This window comes from Pithys albifrons, chromosome 6 (assembly GCF_047495875.1).
Source record: "Pithys albifrons albifrons isolate INPA30051 chromosome 6, PitAlb_v1, whole genome shotgun sequence".
In the NCBI taxonomy this organism is placed as follows: Eukaryota; Metazoa; Chordata; class Aves; order Passeriformes; family Thamnophilidae; genus Pithys; species Pithys albifrons.
The window spans coordinates 23,711,476-23,734,136 of record NC_092463.1 but is presented as its reverse complement, the minus strand read 5'-3'; the positions used below and the strand labels follow the sequence as shown (position 1 = coordinate 23,734,136).

Genomic DNA, 22,661 nt, shown 5'->3' with positions numbered 1-22,661 from the left:
GCTCCCGCTGCCCCTGGAGAAGAGCTGGGCCAGGGCTCCTGCTGTCCCGGAGAGGAGCTGGGCCATGGTGCTGCCTGATGAGTGGCCAGCATCCAGCCAGGCTTCCTCTCTTGCTCACCTCTGAAACATCCCTCACCACCAACAGCTCCTCTTCTGCCTCCAGGCCCAGCAACAGTTCAGTGCAGGCAAGCACAGCCTCCAGGATGAAAAAAGCCCCTGTCTTTACAAAGCCCGGTGATGGTTAACAGTCCATCTGAGATGAGTGCTGAACATTTTGTATCCCTGAAGCATTTCACAAGCCAAACTAGTGCTCGAAGATGGCCCAGTTCCCATTGTCCATGCAGGCAACCTATGGAAGTGCACAGGGAGTAAACAATTTGCCAGGGACATGGAATGAAGTTGAATACAGGCAAGGATTCAGAATTTACTGTTGTTGGTCCATGTTGGGGTGAACCTTGTAAGACTGGACAGAAATACCATAAACTCCTCAAAACCAGATTAACCCAACTGACTCGTTATATTACTCCGACTCCTATTCCCAATTTTCTGATTTTTGCCTGTATACGTCAATGCTCCTTTGCTACACCCTTTTCGTTCTTGGGGCTTTTGTAATTGCAAGAGTACTTTCATGGTGTTTCTTGCTTTTCCTCTATCTTTCTCTCAGAAAATCAACCCCGTGCACCAGTCTGTTGTCTTTACTCAGGCCAAACACTGACATCTGCTGAAATTTGGTTTGGAGTGTTGAAAATGGGGGGAAAAATGGACAGATGAAGTACAATTCATACTAGTTGCAGAACAGTTTGTTGACCTACAGAAACAGCAGAAAACTGGTTGGGAAAATGAGGGGAAAATAAAAGAAATTAGAGTGGGCATCTGCTGCCATGTCCCCAGGACATCTGAACACAGGATTTCTTGTACACAATTGTTTTTCTGGTTTGTTATCCTGCCTGGAACGGCAGCCAGTACCGATTGCTAGAAATGAAGGGGTAAGAAGCTCTGAAGTTGATGTTTACAGAATAACCTTCCCATCAGGGGAGCTTCTCTCTAACCCAGACATTTTGTAGCTGTTTTATATCCTGAAGCATGAAAAAGGATTGCAGCGGTGAAACAGGATTAGATTTTAGGAGGGATTTGCTCTCAGATCTGAGAGCAAAAAAGAAACCCCTGTACTGGCAATAGGAAACTGGCAGGAAAAACAAAATACTGCCAGCAAGTAAGGTGAGTTACTGCCACAGAAAGGGTTAAAAAGACAAAAAGAATTTTACAGGCAAATTGGTGCACAGAAAGTAACTTTAATCAGGTCACCTATAGGAAATGGGATAAAAATTATCTACCTAATATGTGTTTTTCTTCTTTTAGTGTTTCTTTTCCGAGGAAATTTTTCAGAGAAATAAAAGGTAATGAAAACGTTACCCTGGTAACCCAGACCAATGTAAAGGACTGAATAGATAGTCAACATGTAGAAAGCTCAGAAAAACTAAACGAAGCTTGTCCTGTTGGGGTATAGTAATCAATGGCAAACTCAAGGATTCGGGTTTTTTGAAGTAACTTGACAAACCAGGGAGGGTGCCAGAGGACTGAGGAAAAGCAAGTGCCGTGCCAACCTTTTGTGGGGCGAGGGGAAAGGGGCGGGGAGGGCAGGGAGGAGGCAGCGATTTTGGCAGTATCACCCCGTCAGAGTAACTTCTGTTCCTGGCAACGTGATGGAATAAACACAAGGCGGGGGGGGGGGGGGGGGAGGGAGGTAAAAATGCAAAGAAATTTATGAGCAATGACTGGCAGCATACATTTATAGAGAACAAATCACATTGAGACATATCTGATTATTTTCTCTTGACTGAATTTACAAAATTAGTGAAGAGAATACCTCAAACATTATGTATATGGACTTTGGCAAAACTTTTTATATGGTGCCTTGTAAAACGTTACTTGAAAAACGAACCAGTACTGGCTGGAATGTGAATGCAACTACCGGAGCTGGAAAAACAAATATCCGCCTCAAACAAGGAAAACAATCAACAAACCAAAAAAACCCCCACCTTCAAAAAATCCCCCTCTCCAAAAAAACCCGAAAACAAACCAAAAAAGCAAGAACAAAGAAACCACAAAAAAAAAACAAAACCAAAACACCCCCCTCCCAACTCCAAAAAACCCCGAAGAAACATCACGAAAGTAAAGAAATAAAAGGGAATGCTAAGCAAACTGAATGTCGCAGGATCGCAGAGCTTTATCCTGATGGCTGCTGGTGATGCGTAAAACGGGACGACAGGAAAAGAGATGCAAGGCTAAAGGAGAGGGGAGTAACACTGAGAGGTTTAATTTAGGATATACACAATAAGCCAGCAGCGAAACGGAGGAGTTTGGGTACCGAGTTTACTGGCTGTTTATTAAAAATAAAACGCAATAACTGAGCAACTAGAAGGTAAATATCTGGAAAGGGCTGCCCCGTTAGCAGGCAAGGGTCTGTAAGCGCTCCTCCCGCCGCACCAACCGCGGCGCGAACAGACGGGGCCGCACGGAGCGCTCTGGCCTCCGGTGTCCGTGGGCGGGGCAGGCGGGGCAGGCTCGGCTGGGCCCGGCGGGGCTCGGCCCGGCCCGGCCCGGCCCGGCCCGGGCTCGGCGGTGTCGGCGCGGCTGCGTCCCCGGCCCCGCCCCCCGGGGGGCGGGCGGAGGAAGTGGCCCGGGTGGGAGGCGGAAGCGGCACGGGTGTCGGAGCGGGCGCTGGCCGGTGAGCCGGGGCGGCGGGAGGCCCTGCGTGAGTCCGGGGCGGCGCGGGCAGATTTGCCCGGGGGGACCGGCGGCTGTCGGGCAAAAGCAGCAGCTTCTCCCAGGAGGAGACCGACGGTGCGATCGGGCCCCTGAGAACTAAGGCAGGCGGCCTGCGGCAGGCCGTGGTGTACCGGGATGGGGTGTGGGTGCTTCGGAGGCCGGTGGGGCGAGAAATCCGGCGCCTGCAAGTCACGGGCGGGGAGAGGGGGATTGTGAGGTGAGGAATTTGACCAGGACCTTGGGATTGGCATGCTGGCGGGTCTGAGGTGGAAAGGGTGGGATTTTTCGGCAGCAGGAATTGGGGCTCGGTCTCATACGCCCTGTTGTAAGGAGCACAGAGTCCAGCGCGCCTTGCTTTGCTGTTGAAGTGATATTGGCTTGCAAACTACCTATTGCACCATCTGTTTTACTCCCAGCTTTGCTACTTGTCTACTTTTTGGAAGACTCAATCTGTTTGTGGAGCAGGCTAACCCTTCTCTGTGGCTTATCGACGTGAAGCAGCAAACTAGTTGCAGGCTTCCATACCCTTAGGATGTGTAACAGAACATGCTGCTTCAACACAAAAGATGCAACCTTAAGGCCTTTTCAAACACAGAGCACTTGACCCAACCTCTGCATAGCGAGATCTGTGTCACCATGGCTAGAAGAGGGATTTAACCCTTGGAAAAGGAAGAAGTGAGTGCTAGTCCAAGAAGTGGCAGTTGTCCTGCATTGGGTCCTCTCAGGCAACTCCAAAGTAAGTGTCTAACTTGGTAAATGTTACAAAGGTTATAGTGTACTACAGTCCAGTGATTTGTTGGTAGCAGTATTTATGTCTGGTGCTAATTGTTGTCATTTTTAGTAGACGTTGCCAATGGATGAACTGGTGCATGACTTGGCCTCAGCCTTAGAGCAGACTTCAGAACAAAACAAACTGGATGAGCTATGGGAAGAGATGGCACTAAGCCCACGGCAGCAGCGGCGTCAGCTTCGCAAGAGACGGGGTCGTAAACGACGCTCAGACTTCACACATCAGGCAGAGCACGCCTGCTGCTACAGCGAGGCCTCAGAGTCAAGCTTGGACGAAGCTGTCAAGGATTGCCGTGAGGTGCTGACAGCTAATTGCAGTGACTCTGATGACATGGCTGTGGTCAAACGACACCCAGCTCTTAGTGCCACCCTGAGGAGCAAGCAGCACTTGTGGCATGAGTCAGACTCCTTTACAGAGAATGCACCCTGTCGACCTCTCAGGCGCCGACGGAAAGTCAAACGTGTGACATCAGAGGTGGCTGCCAGTCTCCAGCAAAAGCTCAGGGTGTCAGAGTGGAACTGCGAGAGGGGCTGCAGGTTCAAGTCAGCCAAGAAACAGCGCCTTTCACGCTGGAAAGAAAATACGCCTTGGACATCATCCAGTCATGGCCTTTGCGAATCAGAAGAGAACAGGCCCTTCCTCAGCAAAGGGGGAAGGAAGGAGCGGATGGAGTGTGAAGCTGATGATCCGAAACAGGGCTCAGATGAAAACATGTCAGAATGGTGAGATCTTGGTTTATTCCCTGTGGTGGTCAGATGACCACCTTGCTTGCAGCTGCTTGTAAATGCTGTGCCTTGCTTTTTAAAGTTCTTATCAAAATTGTTCAGTGCTGCTCTCTTTTTGAAGAGAATTATCTCAACTACTTCTAAACTGTAGACTTTTTCCAAGTCTTTCCTGTCAATGCTGTATGATGGCCCAAAACGCTTCCTTGAAAAGTTAGCAAGCTGATGTGTTTCTGGCTCCTGTTACACAAAGAGTCCTCTGAAATGTCTGTGGCCCTGCAGTTGCAAAGAGACGTGCTTGTGGCCTGTGGTTTGGAGAGTAAATCCGCCGTTGGCACTTGAATTGTGTGATTGATACAAACCAATTTCAGTTTCTTGTTTTCAAAATTTACCATAGGTAGTCATAGAGAACAGATGAGATCTCCTGTCATTACTGCTAGCCCTCTGTGTGGATACTGTGAGAACTTGCCTAAACATCTTGCTTGCAGTTCTACACCTCTGATCTGGTCCTGAAAGGCTGCCTTAGGGGGGGGGAATGTAGTGAGATGATAAAGAAGTTGAGGGGAACTTGGGTTACTTTCTGGATAAGCCTGTGCAAACAGTGGAGTCTGGCATGCCTTTGTGTCCAGTTTTGGAGAACTTGGATGAATTTGTGGCAGAATCTCACAGGGGATTAAAACAAGACATTCAAATGTCATGGTCTGAATTTATGTGCTGCTCTTGGGAAGTTTTTTCCTTGAGTGTGAGTTTTACTCTTTCCGTAGAAGGTTTGCAGTTATAAAACTGCTGCTCTCTGAAGAGATTTTTCAGGTTAGAAAAGTGGTAACTGCTGAGAATCAAATGGAGGAGATTTCTTAATGGCATACAGAAAATGAATGTGATTGTTTATTGTCTAATTATGATTGTGTAAGAAGCCACAGACATTGAGGAAACATTTTAAAAAAACCCAACATGTTCCATAAAACATGGGATTTGGAACTCTACGGCAGGACATTTTGGAGGTCAGAGATTTAAGTACATTCAAAAGGGGGATTATCAGCGTCTGTTAAATATTCAGCCTAGATGAAAGATCTGGCTCAGGAAGTCCTTAAACCACAGACTGCTAGAAGCTGGAGGAATATACAGAGGAGTTTTTACATTTGTCATGTTCTCATGCTCTTTTCTCAAGCATCCACTGTAATAGGTCCCAGCAGACAGAAGTCAGTTCATTTGGAAAGTATAACTGTTTAATCCAGTATGGCTGTTCATATGTTAAGGTTATTTTAATGTTCTGACAGTCTGGCTTCTGCAGTTTGTCAGAGTGGACAGGTGGCACTGTGTTATTGTGGCTTTGTGGATAACAGCTGGAAGTGCAAATTTCTCACTGGTATTTTCTGGGACACTGTGAGGAGTTAAGGTTGTAATAAGTCCTTGCTGTCCTGGTTCAGGAGACCACTGTTGCATTTTTACTGAGTCAGTGTGGTCAGTATGTAACTGTTACACCGTAGAAAAAGCAGTCACTTTTTTCCTTTAAGAATGGCTATTTTTTCTAAAAAGTGAGTTCAGAGTGGGTCTTTCTGGGAGACTTGTGGATGCCTTTTTGTTATTAGTTGGTAAAAGCATTTTTATCTTTTCAGAGCTGTTTGCTGGTATTCCAGGAAAAGGAATGTGCTGAGTAGCTCCCGAATGTTGCATATCAGTGGTGATGGACTGAGAGTTATCCTTACTTGATGTGGCAGTGATGGACAGTGTTTCTTGAGCTGTTTGTTTTCTTGGGTTTTTTTTCCCACCAGTTAAGTGTCTGTTCCATCATGTCAAACCTGAACTTAAACCAGCAGGCTTTCATCCAGCCTTTGTTTGTTACAGCCTTTGAAAGAGTAAATAAAGAGCTAAGTCTGGACTGTTACTTGAGGACCATGCTGGGAGATCACTTTGTTCTGTTTCAGTTGTCCCTTGCTCTCAAACTAATTATTGTGCAAGTGTATGTACCAAATGACACTTAGCATTTGCTGCCAAATCCTTGGGATTCTCTTTGGAAAGCCAGGGCTTGGAATATTTGACTTCTGCAGCACCACATGTGTGATCTGTGCTATGACTCACTAGGGAGGGTCAAAGTTGAAGGGAGAAGTACCCACAACCCTCTTCACTGCAAAGTATCCCCTCATGGCAGTGAAGGATCATGCTTTGGTGTCTGCTGCTCTAAATATAGCCCTCTGCTGCTGGCAGCAGAGTGAAACTGGCTGTGCTTACCTCACTCCCACTGTGCTCTAGATGCTTTTTTCTGGTACAGTAAGAGAAATACTTTGCACAGATGTATGACAAGGGCATATCGTGAGGAAGGGAGAAGAAAATTGGATACCTAGGGGAGCAAATGGGGTGGTTGTCATCACGAGGAAAGGTGACTGATGCTGCTTGTGGGACTTGGAAGCAATCCATGGTGACCTGGTGACTTACAGAACTTTCATACTGAGCACTGTTTACTCCTCTAGCAGTAGGCATGTTCACAAATGAAATGGATTTTTGGGCAAACTAAGTTGTATTTTCAGAACAGATGCTTTTTCACCTTCATCCCCTCCATTGACACTTGCTTTTCTTTGTTATGCAGGAATGAATCTGTAAATGCTGAAATATCTAGTATTTTTCTCTGCTTTCTAGAAGGCTTTCTATTCTAAGTTATATTAAAACCCTACTGTATTCAGTCGATAACCTCCCATTCACTGAGAAAGTCTTGGATATGAATTCTTAATGAGGAGATAGTTTTTTATAGTTTGCTCGTGGGACTGCTCCCAGTTTTTTCCTGGAGGACAGTCAGCTGCAGTATTATGGTTCAACATGTGCATGAAATGAAATCTTTGAAATTATTTGCCAAATGTGGTGAGAGTTGAACACAAATTGAGAGAAGGAAGGTTATGCAAGAACATGATGAGGAAATTATGGTGCTTCTGAATTGGGTAATGCCATGACTCAATGCCTGATCTATAAATAGCTGTGGAAACAACAGAGGAAGCAAGTGGTTTAAGTAGTCATTTGTGTATTTGTACAAGGGCGACAGTTAACTGTTAAAGCTATTAGAAGTAACATGCCCTTCTGTCCCTTAATGCTTTGAGATTCCCTGCAGCCATAATAAAGGCAAATTATATATTGAGTGCCGAAGTTCTTTTTCTTGTTGATCTAAGCTGAGTACCTCCAGAATGGTCTGGGTTTGGTTTGAGGGCAGAACAAACCATAGTACAAGAGCTGTCTGAAAAATCACTTTGAGTGGTGTGCTTACTAGGGAAAGATGTGCAGCTGGTCTCATCTGTTTTCAAGTGCCAGAACTTGTAGTGTGGCTTTTTCAAGCTGGGGATTCTACTGGCCCAGCAATGCTATGAGATTTCATTGTTTTAATGCTGATGTGTTGTTGGTTGTGGATTAAACCGGATAGGCAGCTTGGCCCCTTGTAGCTGCTCACTCACTCCCCTGCAGTGGGATGAGTGAGAGAAGTGGAAGAGCAAAAGTGAAAAAACTCACAGATTGAGGTAAAGTCGGTTTAGTAAGGAAAACGAAAACTATGCGCACAAGCAAAACAAAATAAGGAGTTTGCTACTTCCTGTTGGCAGGCAGGTGTTCAGCCATCTCCAGGAATGCAGAACTCCGTCATTTGTAACAGTTATTAGGGGACACAAACACCATAATTCCAAATGTCCCCAGATTCCTCTTTCTTTTTCCAAGTTTTTATTGCTGAGTATGACACCATATCGTATAGAATATCCCTGTGTTCAGCTGGGTTCAGGTGTCTTGGGCACCCCCAGCCTGTCGCTGGTGAGGCAGTGTGAGAAATGAAGACAGCACTGGCACCATGCAAACACTGCTCAGCAATAACTGCAACATCAGTGTTAGCAGCACTGGTTTGGTTACCAATCCAGAACATAGAACCATAGAAAAATTTAACTCTGTGCCAGCTAAAACCACTACAATATTCTGGTCTGAGAGTGTAACCATCACTCATGCTGGGTGTGCTGTTAAGTTACTTTATCCTTTGGAAGGGAGCTGTTTTGATGACAGCCTGCAGTGGCATTCAGGAGTCTGGCTAAGCTGATGAATTGGAGGCCAGTCTCTTCATAAAGAAAAAATTCCTCTCTCTTGGAAGGCAAGTGACAAAGACAGAGTGTTCAGCTTCCCCTCCTTCTCTAGCCCAGCCTGACCTTCTGCAGCCCCTCGGTGCCTCTTGTTTTCTTATTTTTATAGAAAATCAATATCCCTCCTGACACAAACAATAGCTCAGGCAAAAGAATAAATGGGGGAAACCTGAGATCTCTGTCCATCACCTCTCACTTTAACTCCCCCAAACTATTTAATTATAAGCATGCTTTGCTCCAGGTGTTTGCGACAGTTAAATTGCTAAATGAGGACCATTTTAACCAAAGATTGGGTGATCAATAACACTCTATAGCAGTAGCTTGTCGGATCAATAGCATTCATTATTTCATGGTTAAGGTAAGTAGCCTCCTTTGCAAGTGGAGGTCATTAATCAGTGCTTACTGGACCTGCAGAAAGGCATTCTTAGGTGTCTGGTTTGTGTTCAGCCCTGCAGTGTAAAAGAGATGGTGAAGAGGGTGAGATCCCTGAAAGTTTGTTCTAGTAAAGCACTGGCAGTGATGCTTATCTGTTAAGAAACTAAAGAGCTCCCAGTGCAACAGAATGCTTTAAGTACTGTTAATGTGATCTGGAATCTTGACAATGCTTTTTCCTTTCTCAGGCACCTTTCCTCTGAGGATGCTAAAACCCTTATGAAGCAGTCACTTGGTCCTCACATCTGCAGCTTGTGAGGATTGTTAATCCAAGCTATCAAAAGGGAAAGCAGACACGCTAAGGGATTGGCCCAGGGTCATACAGTGAGTTGGTAGGAGAGCTAGGAATGAAACAATTAATTAATGGTTTTTAGTCCTTGGCCTTAATTGCCATGGCATAGATGTGGGAGGGTGAAAAAATGGCCAAGCTTTGTAATGGATTAATCTGGAACTTTATATTAACTTAAATACTGAAATGTGAGAATGATGTACAGATTGTTCATCCTTTAAGTATAAATGGCCTCTATACATGAAGGAAAATGCAAAGTTTGTATATATTCAGCATGATGAGTTGTCTTGGCTGTGCTTTAGGCTACATTTTCTAAGAGCAATAATATGCTCATGAATTGGGATTTTATTGTGTCCCTGCAGTTCTTTGGGGTGACGTATTTTGTGGTCCCTGATCATTCAGACTTTTGAACCAAGGGGTTTCCAGTTGGTACTGGTGTCTAGTATGATCCAGTTTCACTGGAGAAGAGGGATCCAGAGATACTTTCAAACATCATGCCCAGATTGGAGATTGATTCTAGTGCTGAGTTACACCTGATGTTTGTGTCTAAGATCTTAGTGCTAATGGAGTAGACAGTAAGTAGTTTCTGCTTGTCCTGGTACCTCATGGCTAAATCTGAGGAATTACTGCCTGAAGTGTCCAAGGATTGATTTAATATAAGCATTAAAGCCATCAGATGCTTGGGATTGACCTGAGCATGTACTTCTGCTGCATACATTCATCCAGCTTCACAGTCAATTAATAGCTTTTTACACATTAATTATTAGCTTTATTCTTTTGTTCAAGAATTGTCTCCTCTAACTGTTTCAGCAAATGCAAAGCATGCTATAACAAGGTTGCATTCAGCAGCAAGTCATGCTGTGGTAAGGTATTTAGCTGAAGAGTTGTAAATCTACCAACTGTTCTTCACTCCAAATAAAATAAAAGATGCTGTTGCTGTTGAAGGGAAGGTTTGTGTACCAGTGTAAAATTTTTGAGGAAAAGGAATCTAAAATAGAGAACTTCTGAGGGTTTTCAGTAGCTGTTAAGTGACCCAAGGACTGAGTTTTTAACTGTGCTTAATTTCCTGGTGGGTATTCCAGTCAGCATCATAGTTAGGCTATTAATTAGAGTACCCGAGGCAAATGCCACTATATTAATTACTTTTTGATAACTCAGAACTAAACCAATACAAGATTCTACTCTTTTTCAAGTGATGCAGCATTGCTAGGTTTTAACAGACAGCAGTTGTGTCCCATCCTAGAGCCAGTCACATACCTGAATGCAATTTTTGGAGACATGTAAAGCATTTTGGTCTTGGAGAAGCTAGTAGAATGTAGTAAAGTGGTTTTTGTTTTGTGCCCTGCTGGAGTTGTAACTATGTTTTTGTGTTTGTGTTTTTGTTGCAGTGAAACCAGCAGCGTGTGCAGCAGCAGTGACACTGGCCTGTTTACCAATGATGAGGGCCGCCAAGGTAACAACTGTCCTGTGATTTTCCTCGTGTGCTGCTGGGGAATTTTGCTTCCTTACTTTACAAGTGCAAAGAAAGATCAGATTGGTGTTTGAAGAGGGGCAGAAAGGGAAGTATAGGGGAAAAGCCAGTGTTAGGGAGGGGCTAGAAGTTAAGAAATGAGATGAGGGCTACAAAAGTGTGATTTTGATTACACTCTTTCTGCTGAAATGCTTTGTGTATCAGATCCATAATATTTGCAATATAAGAATGTATTGTTATGGAATGGCGCAGAAATACAAGAGGAATTTGAGAGCTCTCCATAATGAAGGAGCATGGCTTATAATTTGTTTCTCTAGATGTTTAATTGTTGTCTACACACTATTAGTGCCTGAATGTGTAAGTTGTTTTCTCTGTGGGCAGGAAGAGAAGATGTGAAAAAAAAAAGTACTTAATACTGATAAGTCACCTAATAGACTGTGCTAAGAAGATGACAGTAATACATGATGGGTTTAATGTCTTTAAATACATGTTCTTCCATGCCATTGTGTGCATTTGTTGAACCTAATATTTTCAATGTCTGTTGTAGAAATGATTTCTTAGGAGTTTTGATTGTGAAGTGCAATCTGGTTTTATTCATCAGTGACAGCACAGTGTCCAGTTTATGGGAGATACAGCAGAAGTAAGTGTGAAATAGGCTGTAGTAGGCACACAGGCACTCAGGAGTGTTATATTTGGAGCATGTGGACTGTGGCCCTCGGGACCTGCAATTCTGTGCATTCTGATTCTGTCACATTTCACAAGCTAAGATTTGGATGAGATCTCTTCTGGGAATATACAAGTGCTAAAGCAATCAGCATCAGTAGCTCAGTAGGAAATGCTTCCACTAGCTTGTTAATGACCCAGGTATCTGTCTGTGAGGCAACACAATGATAGCAAGTACGCTTACGTGTTTTCTGATGATATTTTAGGCTGTAGGGCTGGTCTGTTGTGATCTTAATTGATATAATTAGGGATTTCAAATATCAGCTTTGACCTTTGTGAAAAATAACTGTTTCCAGCCTCTGGTTCTTGTAAAGCAACAGAAAAGTAAACTTTTTTCTCTTTTCTTTTTACTGATGGCTGTTTGGGGGGAGCTGAAATAACATTAACACTTGTGTATCAGATGATGAAGCAGGGTAGTGACTGAAGTGTTTTTACTTCATCACCTGAGGCAAGATTGATGTCAACTGGGTACTCTATATATACACTTGTCTAGATGCTTGCTCTATATACTTGCCATGGTTTTATACTCTGTTTTAGACATTAACTTTTGGCTGCTACTTGAAGGAGGATACTCAATATACAAGAACATGTAGAAATACAAGTTAGATAAATTAATAAAATCCAATCACAGCCTTTCCTGTCTAGGTACTAGAAGACGTTTGATGTCCCAGTCATCGGGTCTGTGTTCAAATAGTTTATACTGTGATAGCTTTCTGGCCAAGATGTTAACTGTTACGTTAAAGTGTTAAAAATACTGTTTCACTTTCAGGGTAAGTAAGAAATAGGTCCCTTTTTTGCGGGGGGGGTGGGGGGGTGGAGGTGAACACAATTTCTAGTCATGAAGTAATTAAAAAAAACCCAGCAGCTCTCTATGTCAGTGAGATGAGGAGAGCACAAAATTATTTTTTTTGTCACAGATCATCTTCTTAGAAATAGTTTTCTAGTACAATTCCAAACTGAATAATGGGAAATTTAAGTTAGCAGAGTACTTAAATTAATGTGGGTTTTTCCCTTTCTTCTTTTGAGGTTATATCATGTAATATTTCTGCTCTTTCTAATTAAATAAGTTATTTTTGCAGTTACACATACCAGTGCACTTCTATGAGCAGAGAGTGGTTCCAGTTTATCATTTGATTGCAGGGTGTGTTTTTTTGTTTTGTATTTGTTACACGCGTTGGGATCTCTCACAGTGAAAAGTACTGCAGTATTAGCATCAATCCTGATTGTTACAGTTTGTCTTGTGAAATGTGAAAGTAGTGATTTGAGATACAACAGTGCACTATGCTCATAGACCCAAAACTGTAAGGGATAGTTTTGCACAAATTATGATCACTTAGATGAGCTATCCAGCATTACTTATTTTAATTTACCAAGAGGTGCAGAAGGATGTTTATATTTTAAAATATAAATGGTAGGTCAACTGATATATCACAGAAATAAAAAGCAATGTCAGAGCTTTGGGATGAAATGTTTTGTCTGTTGCTGCTTGAAGTTGGTTTTGTGTGTTGCTGCTTCTGTCATGTGCAAGATCGCAGCATTCTTACTAGGATGAGGGGTTTTTACTTGTACTGTTGGTTTTTTGTTTATTTTTTTTTCCTGGCAAGATGTGTGGGTAGGCATAATGGACTTGGGTCAGGAATAATGTGACTTGGTGAGGAAAGGAGAGTAAGTGAGGATGCTCGAGTTGAGAGTTAATGGTAGGTAAATGAGAGTTTTCCCTAAGTCAGGTATGTTAGTTTTTTTAAGGCAAGATGAAGTACCTTGCAATTACATGGAACTGTTTGTTAGGTGGGCTACTGAAAAGCTACTTGTGTCAGGTTCTTTGCCTTTCTACTGCTTCTTTCATACACTGCTTGTGGGCTACCACTCTCAGGAAGTTTCTGGCCACACAGGTTTACTATCAATGGTGTCTGATGCAGTTCAATTTTAGACTGCAACTGCATTAATTAGTGACACTGTTTTATGGAGACTTTGATCATGACTTCTGTTGTTGCTGCTTTAGTTTTGCAGAGTGTTTGTAGTTCTGACAGATTCTGACAAATTTTGATTGAGAAGAACTCACAGCATGGTTAGTGCTTACGCTCAGTGACCATTTCTGATAGCTGTGTGTTTTCCTCTTAGCTGCTGTCTTTCAACAGTAGGGATCTTTCCCATCAGTGAGTACACTCGTTCTGCTTACTCTGTGAGCCTGGTCTTTTCCTCTTGTGAAGTCTCTCCTGTGACAGCCTATAAGCATGTGCAAAATTATTGGCCTCTACCGCTGTCACAGTAATTACTTCAGAGAAAGAGCTCTGCATAAGACATCACACAACACTGAACTAAGGTTGATGAGATGCAGTAGCAACAGAGTGCTCAAGCTGCCCTAGGCAGGTCTATAAAGAGGACTTTGTTCTATAGGGAAATTTGTAGACTGATGAGTTGGATAGTTTAAAGCATTTAGTGAGGCCCCACAGTTACTGAGGATCATTGAAACGGAATGCAAATATGAGAGTCTTCAGGAAGGAATTCCTAATGAGACTTCAGCTGTTTCACATCCAAATATACTTGTAGTATTTTGAGGGACTGTCTAGGGCACATTGATGTTATTTGTGTGTAATTCCATCCTATTTCTTTAGGAGATGATGAGCAAAGTGATTGGTTTTATGAAGGAGAATGTGTTCCAGGATTCACTGTCCCCAACCTTCTTCCTAAGTGGGGAGCTGATCACCGATCTGAAGTGGAGAGGATTGACTCAGGCCTGGACAAGCTCTCAGTTTCCACATTCCTTTTGCCCTCACGGCCAGCTCAGAGAGGTGAGGTCCATCAGGAGTGCCATGTGTTTGAGAACTTTTGATGTGGTGGCAGGAGTAGATTCTGTTTGTAGGTGTTGCATTTGAACTTGTGTTTGTGACCGGTTTTGTTTTTTTCCCATGATCCAGTTGAAAAAAGCTGCACTATTGGAGAGTTTACTGATTTGATTACTGAAGTAAGAATTTTTCCTGGTGGTTTTGTCATGAAGAATCTTCCGTGTTCATTGCTCAGTTTTTCTGGGTTTGTTTTCAGGATTTCATGCTCGCCTGAATCGTCTTCCAGGAGCTGCTGCCCGTTGTCTCCGCAAAGGTCGGAGGAGGCTTGTTGGCAAGGTATACCCTTTTGAAAAATGATAATTTTGTATTTTCAATGCTGATCAGTCCTGAAGTGCTATTCTAAGATATCACATAAATTGTTTTCTGCAGAAAGTGGCCCTGTACAATTTTTATTTCATATTGTTTGATTGGCTTAACTGCTTTGACTGTCAGAAGTTGATCAAGTGACTTAAGTGTATTTTAAGGCACATTTGGAGTGGCAAAAACAGTTCATCAGCGCTAAAAGCAGTATGAAAGGAGGCCTGAAGATGAATGACAGAGAGCATAAATATCAAGAACACTTAGACAGAATGTAGGGGAAAATGACGATAGCATGAGACTTGTGCATACTCATCTGAGACTACAAGGGCAGAGGAGAGGTGGCCCAAAGGTGAAGGAAGGACAAATTTTAGATAGGGAAGATGACTGATATGAATGGCAGCAAAGGAAGGTGGTTTTAGCAGTTGGATTTTTAGAGGGGAGACAGAAGAATGAAAGGGTATATGCAGTGATGCAGACAAAGCTACCCAAAGCCATTGAGTAGTTTTATTAGCATGATTTATGTGTAGGGCAAACAACATATAAAATATTAGTCGTTTTTCTAAAGGAATAAGCAATACTTCACAGATGTCTGTTCAAGAGAGAGGGATACACCAGTTTGGGTCTGCATCATGGAGCACTGAGCGCTGCAGTTTCTAGGAAGGAAGGTGTTGGCTGTGTTTAGCTTTTCTTTTATTGCAATGTGCTCTGTGCTTTTGAAAACTTTGGCCTAAGTTCTGAGCTGACTGGCAATAGAATCTGCTAGTAAGGTGTGTTAGAGGGGCCCAGGGTCTAGAGAATTGTGACAGTTGCCTTCAGTTCAGTCATACTTGAAAGATCCTTGTTTCCCCATTCTTTCTTGCGCTCACCTTGCTTAGTTGTAACCAGCATTTAAAATAGGAATCCTCAGCTGAAAAGAGACTGATTTTGGGTAGGATTCCTCAGGCCACCTGCAACTGGCTGGGCCTGGCGGCACACCTCTAATGATTCAAATGAGAAGGATAATATTTACTTGTTCAATTCATCTTCATCACCTTAAAGGGATCTTTGTCATTTGCAGCGGAGGTCACTGCTCCCCCTTCCCCATCTCTTGAAATTGTAATCATAAATAATGAGTTTCAGTCAGAGCTCCCCGCCAGCGAGCTGCTAATTACCAAAAGTACAGCTTGTAATTTACACAGTAATAAACCGTAAATTTCAACATTATGGCACTTTAAGTTAATAATTTTCTTGCTGTAACAAATAGCCCATCCTTCACCCCTACTGCTAACTACTGCCCTCAAACTTTGAGTGTGTTTTGCCTATGTACCTGGCACAAATGAACCATACCTGTGAAAGACTTTTACCCTCATCTTCAGCCTCCTGCTGCAAAGTATACTTCTTTCTTAGAGGGAGTTGCTATGCAAATATGAACAGCTGGTGCTTCAGGCTGTGTGTGTACGTGTATGCCAGCATCAAGCATGTACACAGGGCAGTGTCTCACAGGAAGCAATGTGTTCCCAGAGCAAGTCCTTTCTCCTAGGATCTACCTTTTTTTTTTTTTAAGTTCCTGCTGCTGAATTGTTGCTTTCAGGAATGGCAAAAGCTTTGAGCTTTGCTCCTTATTTTATTGGTGTGTGCTTGGTGAATCCCCACTGTTAGTGGAAGAGTGTAGTGTGCTGTCTCTCAGCCTGTTTCTGGCCCAGTTGACCCCAACAATCCGGAAAGAAGCACTTCTCAGCCATTTCCCCTGCTCTTAACTGCATCCATGTGCTACATTCTTTTTAGTAGTCCAGTCCTTGGTGTGCCCCAGTTCAAGCAAATATCATCACTGAAATAATAAAAACCAAGCCTCACAAATAAAACTGAATTCTTTTCTGCCATTCTAATTAGTTAAATTGACTCAGCTGAGGTTCTAAAAGGAAAGAGTGAATATATTCAGCTGAGAGTGGGCTTGTAAGGAAAAGATGTGACCCAGGGGGTAAGATTTGTTCTTATTGCAGCAAGCTATTATGTCTGCTCACTGTGTGTGAGTTTGCAATCTTTTACCTGTCTTTGTGTTTCAGGAGACCTCCATGAGCACTCTGGGCACCGAGAGGTTGGGTCATATTGTTAGTGATCCACGTCAGAAAGAGTAAGCCCCTTAACAGCTGTTGTGTAGAACTTTGTGAGGGGACAAAGAACTGCAGGGTCTTCTTCTCTCCTAGGGCTGAAGGGAATAAGGAGCTGGGTGGTAACTGAAGCATAACCTATGGAATGGGAGACAGTACTCTAGTGATGGCTTTTGTGGTTTCTTACTTGGAATTGCTGACTTCCCTTTGGTTTATATATATGTTTATATAAGTCTGCCCTAGTGTGTGGACACTGCTCAAATGCTCTTTTGTTTACAGTCAGCTTTTTCTTCTCACTTACAATGTGCCATTGTAATAACTGCAGATCTTCTGCATGGTAAGAGAAGACAGCCCTATGCGTGTTAGATTTTTTTAAATGCTTTGCTGTGGGGTCACTCTATGGGTACATACCCAGACTAAAGAAATAATGCAGATGAAGCAGCCATGAAATTGCTTTCTCTTTCTTTGGTGCCTATCCTTTGGCATCCCTCTAATGCTGTTCTTGTTGGGGGATGGGGAGTTGAGGATGGCACCTCTTGACTGTAGCACAATGGGTTCAGCCTTCACCAGCTGGTGATATCTAGTTTTCTTCCTTGGATCTGAAATGTGTTGTTTTCAGTATGAGTCCTGATGATGTTTAATCTTTTTCCTTCTCCCTCCTTCTTTGTTCTTCCCTTCCCTTTCTCCTTTTTAACCCATCCTGCCTTTTTTTCCCCCATGTTCATTCCTTGGTGTTGCTCCTGCCTGTCCTTTCGACTCTGCCCTCCTTCCAGTTTTTGGTTACCATCCATGGGGAAGAGAGATCGCAACCAGGTAAGCTGACTCTGGTCTTCCTTTTTTATTTTCTTGGTTTTCTTGTCTCTAGAAAGAACACATTGCTGGCTTCTGATTTCCCACACACTGACATTTACACATGAAGTAAGGCAGCCCTGTCCCTTCTCATTTTGTTAACTGATATCTTCTGGGCTTTGAACACAACCTGTTTCTCAGGCATTATATTGTCTATTTAAACTGGATAGCTCAGGAACTCCTTTTGTTTATCTCCCTGTTTCAGGTCAGTGTAGGCCTTCCTCTCTGACAGTGGGTGGAAGGAAAAATGCCTCTTGATGGGAGGAGCTTTGGCCTCTCAAAATTCCATAAGAATGGGAACATTTTTCTCGTTTTAAATGCTTTGTTTTGCCTTGTTTAGCTCAGGCTTCTACTTGATAGTCTCATCAACAGAGAAGGGGAAAAGATGGTAACCTTAAATGGTGTAGTTAAATAGCAGCCCTAACAGGAAAATGTAAGAGATGATAAGCAAGAAAAATAGGCATTCTTGTAACTAAAACTCTTATGTATACACTTTTTATATTCTCCAGTAAGTCTTAGTTTCAGTGCAAGGAGGCTTTTTTAGTTAAGATATAAGAGCTTAGGATCTTAATAGCAGAAAGCAAAAAGGGTCTTCAATTTGAGCAGTTGTGTTGTAACAGTGCTTGTGGCCATTCACACTTCCACTCTTCCTCTGATTTGTTTTATGGCTGGTGAATAGTAGGACTGAAATCTGTTTTCCCTTTCAGGTGACTAAAATTAAGAAATAATTTTCAGGCCTTTGTGCAATTGTGTATTTTCCTTTAATGAGAACATTTCACATGCTGCTTTTATATTGCTAAAGATAAGAATGATAACTATGTAAGCTTTAAAGTGACCAAAATAAATTACTTTTGTTTTTCTTAAATGAACTTGAATCAGCTACAGAGGATTCTTGGTGATCCTCCCTACTGTGCAGTTGCAGTGTTACTTCACTGACAGTAAACTAACAGTCCCACTTAAGGAGGAGCACCCTGATAGCAGCAGCTTTGTGATGCATCTTATTTTTCAGAAAGGTTGAGGAGTTGCAGATTAGCTTGTATGAAGAGTCCTGCTACAGCTGTGGATTGTTCATTTGTCCTTATTCAAAAATGCATCAGGAATCCTAGTAATACAAGAAAAGTGTTCTGGAGATGATGTAGCACTTTGGAAAGCAGGTGGAAATGGGTTTCTGGCTTGAGGTGTGAATTATACATAAAGAGGAGATGCTGAATGGAAATGTAATGCGGGTACCCCAGAGAAAATACTAGTCTAAACCTTCTGTTTACATATTGAGCAAAGTTTGTTCCCTGCATTGACCAGATTATTCCACTTCTTTCCTGACCATTGTGTCTTTTACAACAAGCTGTCTGATGCCTTCAGAATTTGTCTAGTGTGTGTCTAACAGAGGATCTTACATTAACCTGACCAGGCAGTGTTTCAGAAATTTGTTCTAAGCAATTTGCAAAGACATTTTGTAAGGTTGATTGGGAGTGGAAGGAGCAGCTGTGGAATGAATTGGGAGCTCATTGTGACCTGAACCTGGTGGACCTGGGTCTTCTAGAGGTCTGTTTCAGTGATACATACAATCATAGGGAATACAGGAACTGCTCCCTGGGAAGTTCTGTGCTTGCACCATTCATAAGTGACCTTTCTCTCTACAATGTAAAGGTAGACAAGAGGTTTTCTGAGAGTAGCAGACATTTTGCTCATGGTATGCAGCAGTAGAGCACGTCCACTTTTAGTCAACCAACATTTTTAGTAAAGTAAGTTGAAAGAGGAGCATCTGTTGTGAGAAGGTGGTTCGGAGATTTGCTGTTGCACCCTTTGTGCTAGCCTTTTGTCTGAAGTGAGAGTCTGTTCTCATCTAGTTTCAAACCTTGAGGTGTTGGAAAGGTCTCCTTTTTATGAACAACTATAGGGAATAGTTCTTAGCAGCTGTATCTGGAGACTATTTCTTTTAATGCTTTGCTTAAATAAAATCTCTTGACTTTACAGTTCAATCCATTATCTCCTCTGTACTCTCTGGATGTGCTTGCTGATGCTTCCCACCGAAGATGCTCACCAGCACACTGCACTGCCAGGTAACTCCCTTGCTCTGCTCTGTTGGGGTTGTCTCACTTCTCTCTCATGGGTGTTTCTCAGAAGTACTACGTGGTCTGAACAATACTCATGGACTTGTAAGTTAATGTACTTTTCCCTTGGCAGCCTGTGTTCAAACTTAGCATAAAACATACCAATGCAATTTATTTGAGGGTCTTAATAAACTAAGTACTTACAGTACATGGAACAGTGTATGACAGACCGGCAAAATTCTTTCAGAAATAACTATAATCTGTTCTGGAATGTGCAGTGAGTTGCTACAAGTCTGCTGTATAGGTACAAATGGGCCTTGTCCACTTAGAACAAGATGAGAGTGGAAGTGCTGACAAGCTCGTGTGGGTGACATGCTGAGGCATTTTGGTATCTTGAGTGTCTAAAATAGACCCTCTGAGCAGATTGAGAACTCACCTGAGGTGACCTCTAATGGCTTGATAACTCCCTCTATTGCTATAGCTGAAATTTAGATCTGGTCTGGCCAAAGTTAGGTATATTTGAGTCTGCATAGTTGGGGCTTATATACTATTCAGGCACTTTCTGCTGACTAATCCTAAATTAAATTCATGTGTTGGCCTTAGAGGTGACCCTGTTCTTTTTCTGCAGGTGACTAGCTAAAGGTAAGGTGCCCTTGAGCTCTTTCCCCATCCAAGTAGACAGAGCCTTGCTTTAGACACAGTTCTGCTTATATACTTGTACAAGGGACCAAATCTGACAGAAATGTCTGGACTTCTAGCTTCATGGCTTTCTTTTCCTTTTTAATTAGCAAATAGAGCATGAAAAATGTACTAAGGTTGTATGTGTCTGAATGGAAGCTTGGCACCCAACCAGCAAAGCCTCTCCTCCCACTGGCTTCTGCAGGGAATTTTGTGATGTTGCACCATGACCTCATGCTGCTGTAGCCAGCATGTTAAAGCTGGAAAGGGGGAGGGAGGAAGAAATCGGCTCTTAAATGCTCAACTGCATGAGAATAAAAAGAATTCAGAAGATTGTGCCTTGGCATATTGGTTCTTTTCTGTGTTTTTGCCCCAGTCTGGGGATTTTTTTCTGCCTGTGAAACAAGAAAATTGATTATCTCTTAATTTTCAGCTAGGATAACCTTTCTTGTGCCTCCAGTGTTTTAGTTGGTGTTTTATAGAAGTTTGTCTTTCAGAAAGGAAAGTTGGACATAATCCTGGTCACAAATTCAAACAGGACAAAATCTCTACCTCTATGATGATTAGTGAAGGCCCTTTCCAAAGCCAATCTCTTTCCAAGGGATTTCTAAAACTGTAGGGATCATGTTTGCTAGATTTTGCTGAGTATATACTCTAGTTAACCAATTAATAATATGTGTTTGGTTTCCTCCTCTAATGAGCAGGTGACTGGTGTCCTGGTAAACAATCATTGATGAATTGCCATTGAATTGATGGAGAAATCATACCATCCCAAAGGCACTTGTGTTTTTAAATGCTTTCCATTTGAGAAAGTGATTACTGTTTTAGTGTGAAATGTGCACAAGAAGCTTTATAGGAGAAGGAAATATTAAAAGAATGAATGTGTTTTGTGGCCCTATGTACGTGGCAAGGATTGAACTCTTTCGTACAAGATGCTTGCTTTATGTAAAGATGCTGCTAAGGGCACAGAAGGGAATTGTTCCTTCACAGAAGTGTTTTCCTGACAGTAATTCTTTAGGTGCTTTACATGACAAGCCTCCTAGTTAATAGTCCATTTTCTTCCGGTAGGTTCAGGTAATCTCTGTAAGCTGTGTTTAGCTATTGCCCCAGTTAACATCTTTGTCTTTTGCCATGGATGGAGTCAATTTCAGTAATTTATGCTTTAGAAAACTCCTGACAGCTTGTACCTCATCCTGGAGAAACTACTCAGAAATTTTTCAGAATGGGATATATGTGTGTAGGAAGCCAATCCTCTGAAATAAAAGAAACATATGAGAGAAGAAATTGTCTTGATGTTGTGGACATCCAGTTTCCTTAACTTGATGCCCAGTGTGCCATGCAAAATTGCCTCTCTCTGCTTAATTTCTGCTATCATGGACTGTGTCTAGTGGAGTATACTTGCTAGGAGGAGTCTTTCCTCTGCTGTGGAAATGTTTTCTTTGCCTCAGTGGTGGATTTTGGTGCAGTTTGTCTGAAAGACTGGTAACTTAGTGCTTTGTTAAAGTAGAACTGAAGGCCAGAATACTGAGTGCACTTACGGGTGTTCCAGATAGGCTTGTTAGTGTCAAGGAGGAGGTTCTATGTGCAGGGTTCCTTGGGAAGTCTTATTTGAAAGGCTGTATAAATTGTACACTGCCAAGATTACCTTTCTTGATTTATGTCTGTGATGGGAAGAGATTTCATTCAAAGTGTATGCACAGCACTGGGAATTTCACACCCATCATTAGAAGCTGTTTTGTGTGTGTGGTGACTGTTATCATTAGTGGTATAATTTTATTTTGTGAAACAAGGAGAGTTTCCTGCTTTCTTGCAGTCGTCCCAAGGGATGGCTGGTGTATTAATTTGCTGTATTGCCTCCTGGCTGTTCCCAGACTCTTTTTCCTCTTCATCATGGAATTTTTAATGGCCCTGCTGCCTCTCGGGAGGCATGCAAGGAAGAGTACCTCAGGGATCTCTTCTTTTTTTCACATGCCTATAATTACTGTCCTTTAAGAGCACAAAGCATTTGCTAATCATGTCTTGTCTGTTAAGGTTTCGACTTCATGATGCAGGCTGTTAAAAGCAACCAAGTAGAGACTTGCATGGGCAGCTCAAATGATCCTTCCCCTCTTTCCCCTCTGCCCATTTGCCTCTCTGGGAGAAAGAGTGGTCTGAACAGAATTCTCTTCTCAAACTTCTTCTACTTAAGAGGATTTGTATAGGCTGAAGCTGAGTATCTTATTAGATTTTGGTAATTCTGTGGTTCTGTTGGTGGGCAGACGTTACAGGTTCTTGGTTGATGGAATGTTATTGCCTTGAGGTAGGGTAAGAGTTTCAGAAGAGCCAAGAACCAGTGTTCCTTTCAATTTGAGTTTGAATGGCAAGCAGAATAAGAAAGGAAGGTAGAGGATAAATTGTCCCTAATGCCATTTATTATTTGCCTAGCTTGAAAATAGGATTATGAGTGAAAAAATGCAATTAAATGTTCCCACTGAAGGTCATAGGAAAAGTGGACCTCAGATGGCAGGTAGATGTTGGAGATTTGAAGAACTGTTTTAGACATTTGAACACGACAGAC

The 22,661-nt window shown here is 42.4% G+C and overlaps 1 protein-coding gene across 9 annotated transcripts in view; it reads left to right on the top strand.

The window, feature by feature from the left end:
- The first annotated feature begins 2,587 nt into the window (after nucleotides 1-2,587).
- The window catches only part of GPATCH2L (G-patch domain containing 2 like), a 45,876-nt gene continuing 25,802 nt past the window's right edge, over nucleotides 2,588-22,661 (top strand). Inside the window, exons 1-9 of one of the 9 annotated variants that reach the window (XM_071557791.1) lie at nucleotides 2,590-2,728; nucleotides 3,365-3,505; nucleotides 3,611-4,281; nucleotides 10,488-10,552; nucleotides 13,909-14,085; nucleotides 14,336-14,415; nucleotides 16,482-16,549; nucleotides 17,300-17,339; nucleotides 19,350-19,435. In XM_071557791.1, coding sequence (XP_071413892.1) covers nucleotides 3,623-4,281; nucleotides 10,488-10,552; nucleotides 13,909-14,085; nucleotides 14,336-14,415; nucleotides 16,482-16,549; nucleotides 17,300-17,339; nucleotides 19,350-19,435 — 1,175 coding nt within the window. In that variant the 5' untranslated portion in view covers nucleotides 2,590-2,728; nucleotides 3,365-3,505; nucleotides 3,611-3,622. Of the gene's footprint in view, nucleotides 2,756-2,965; nucleotides 2,987-3,185; nucleotides 3,506-3,610; nucleotides 4,282-10,487; nucleotides 10,553-13,908; nucleotides 14,086-14,335; nucleotides 14,416-16,481; nucleotides 16,550-17,299; nucleotides 17,340-19,349; nucleotides 19,436-22,661 lie in introns of those variants that run through there. The other 8 variants (XM_071557787.1, XM_071557786.1, XM_071557789.1 and 5 more) reach the window with 8 other exon arrangements.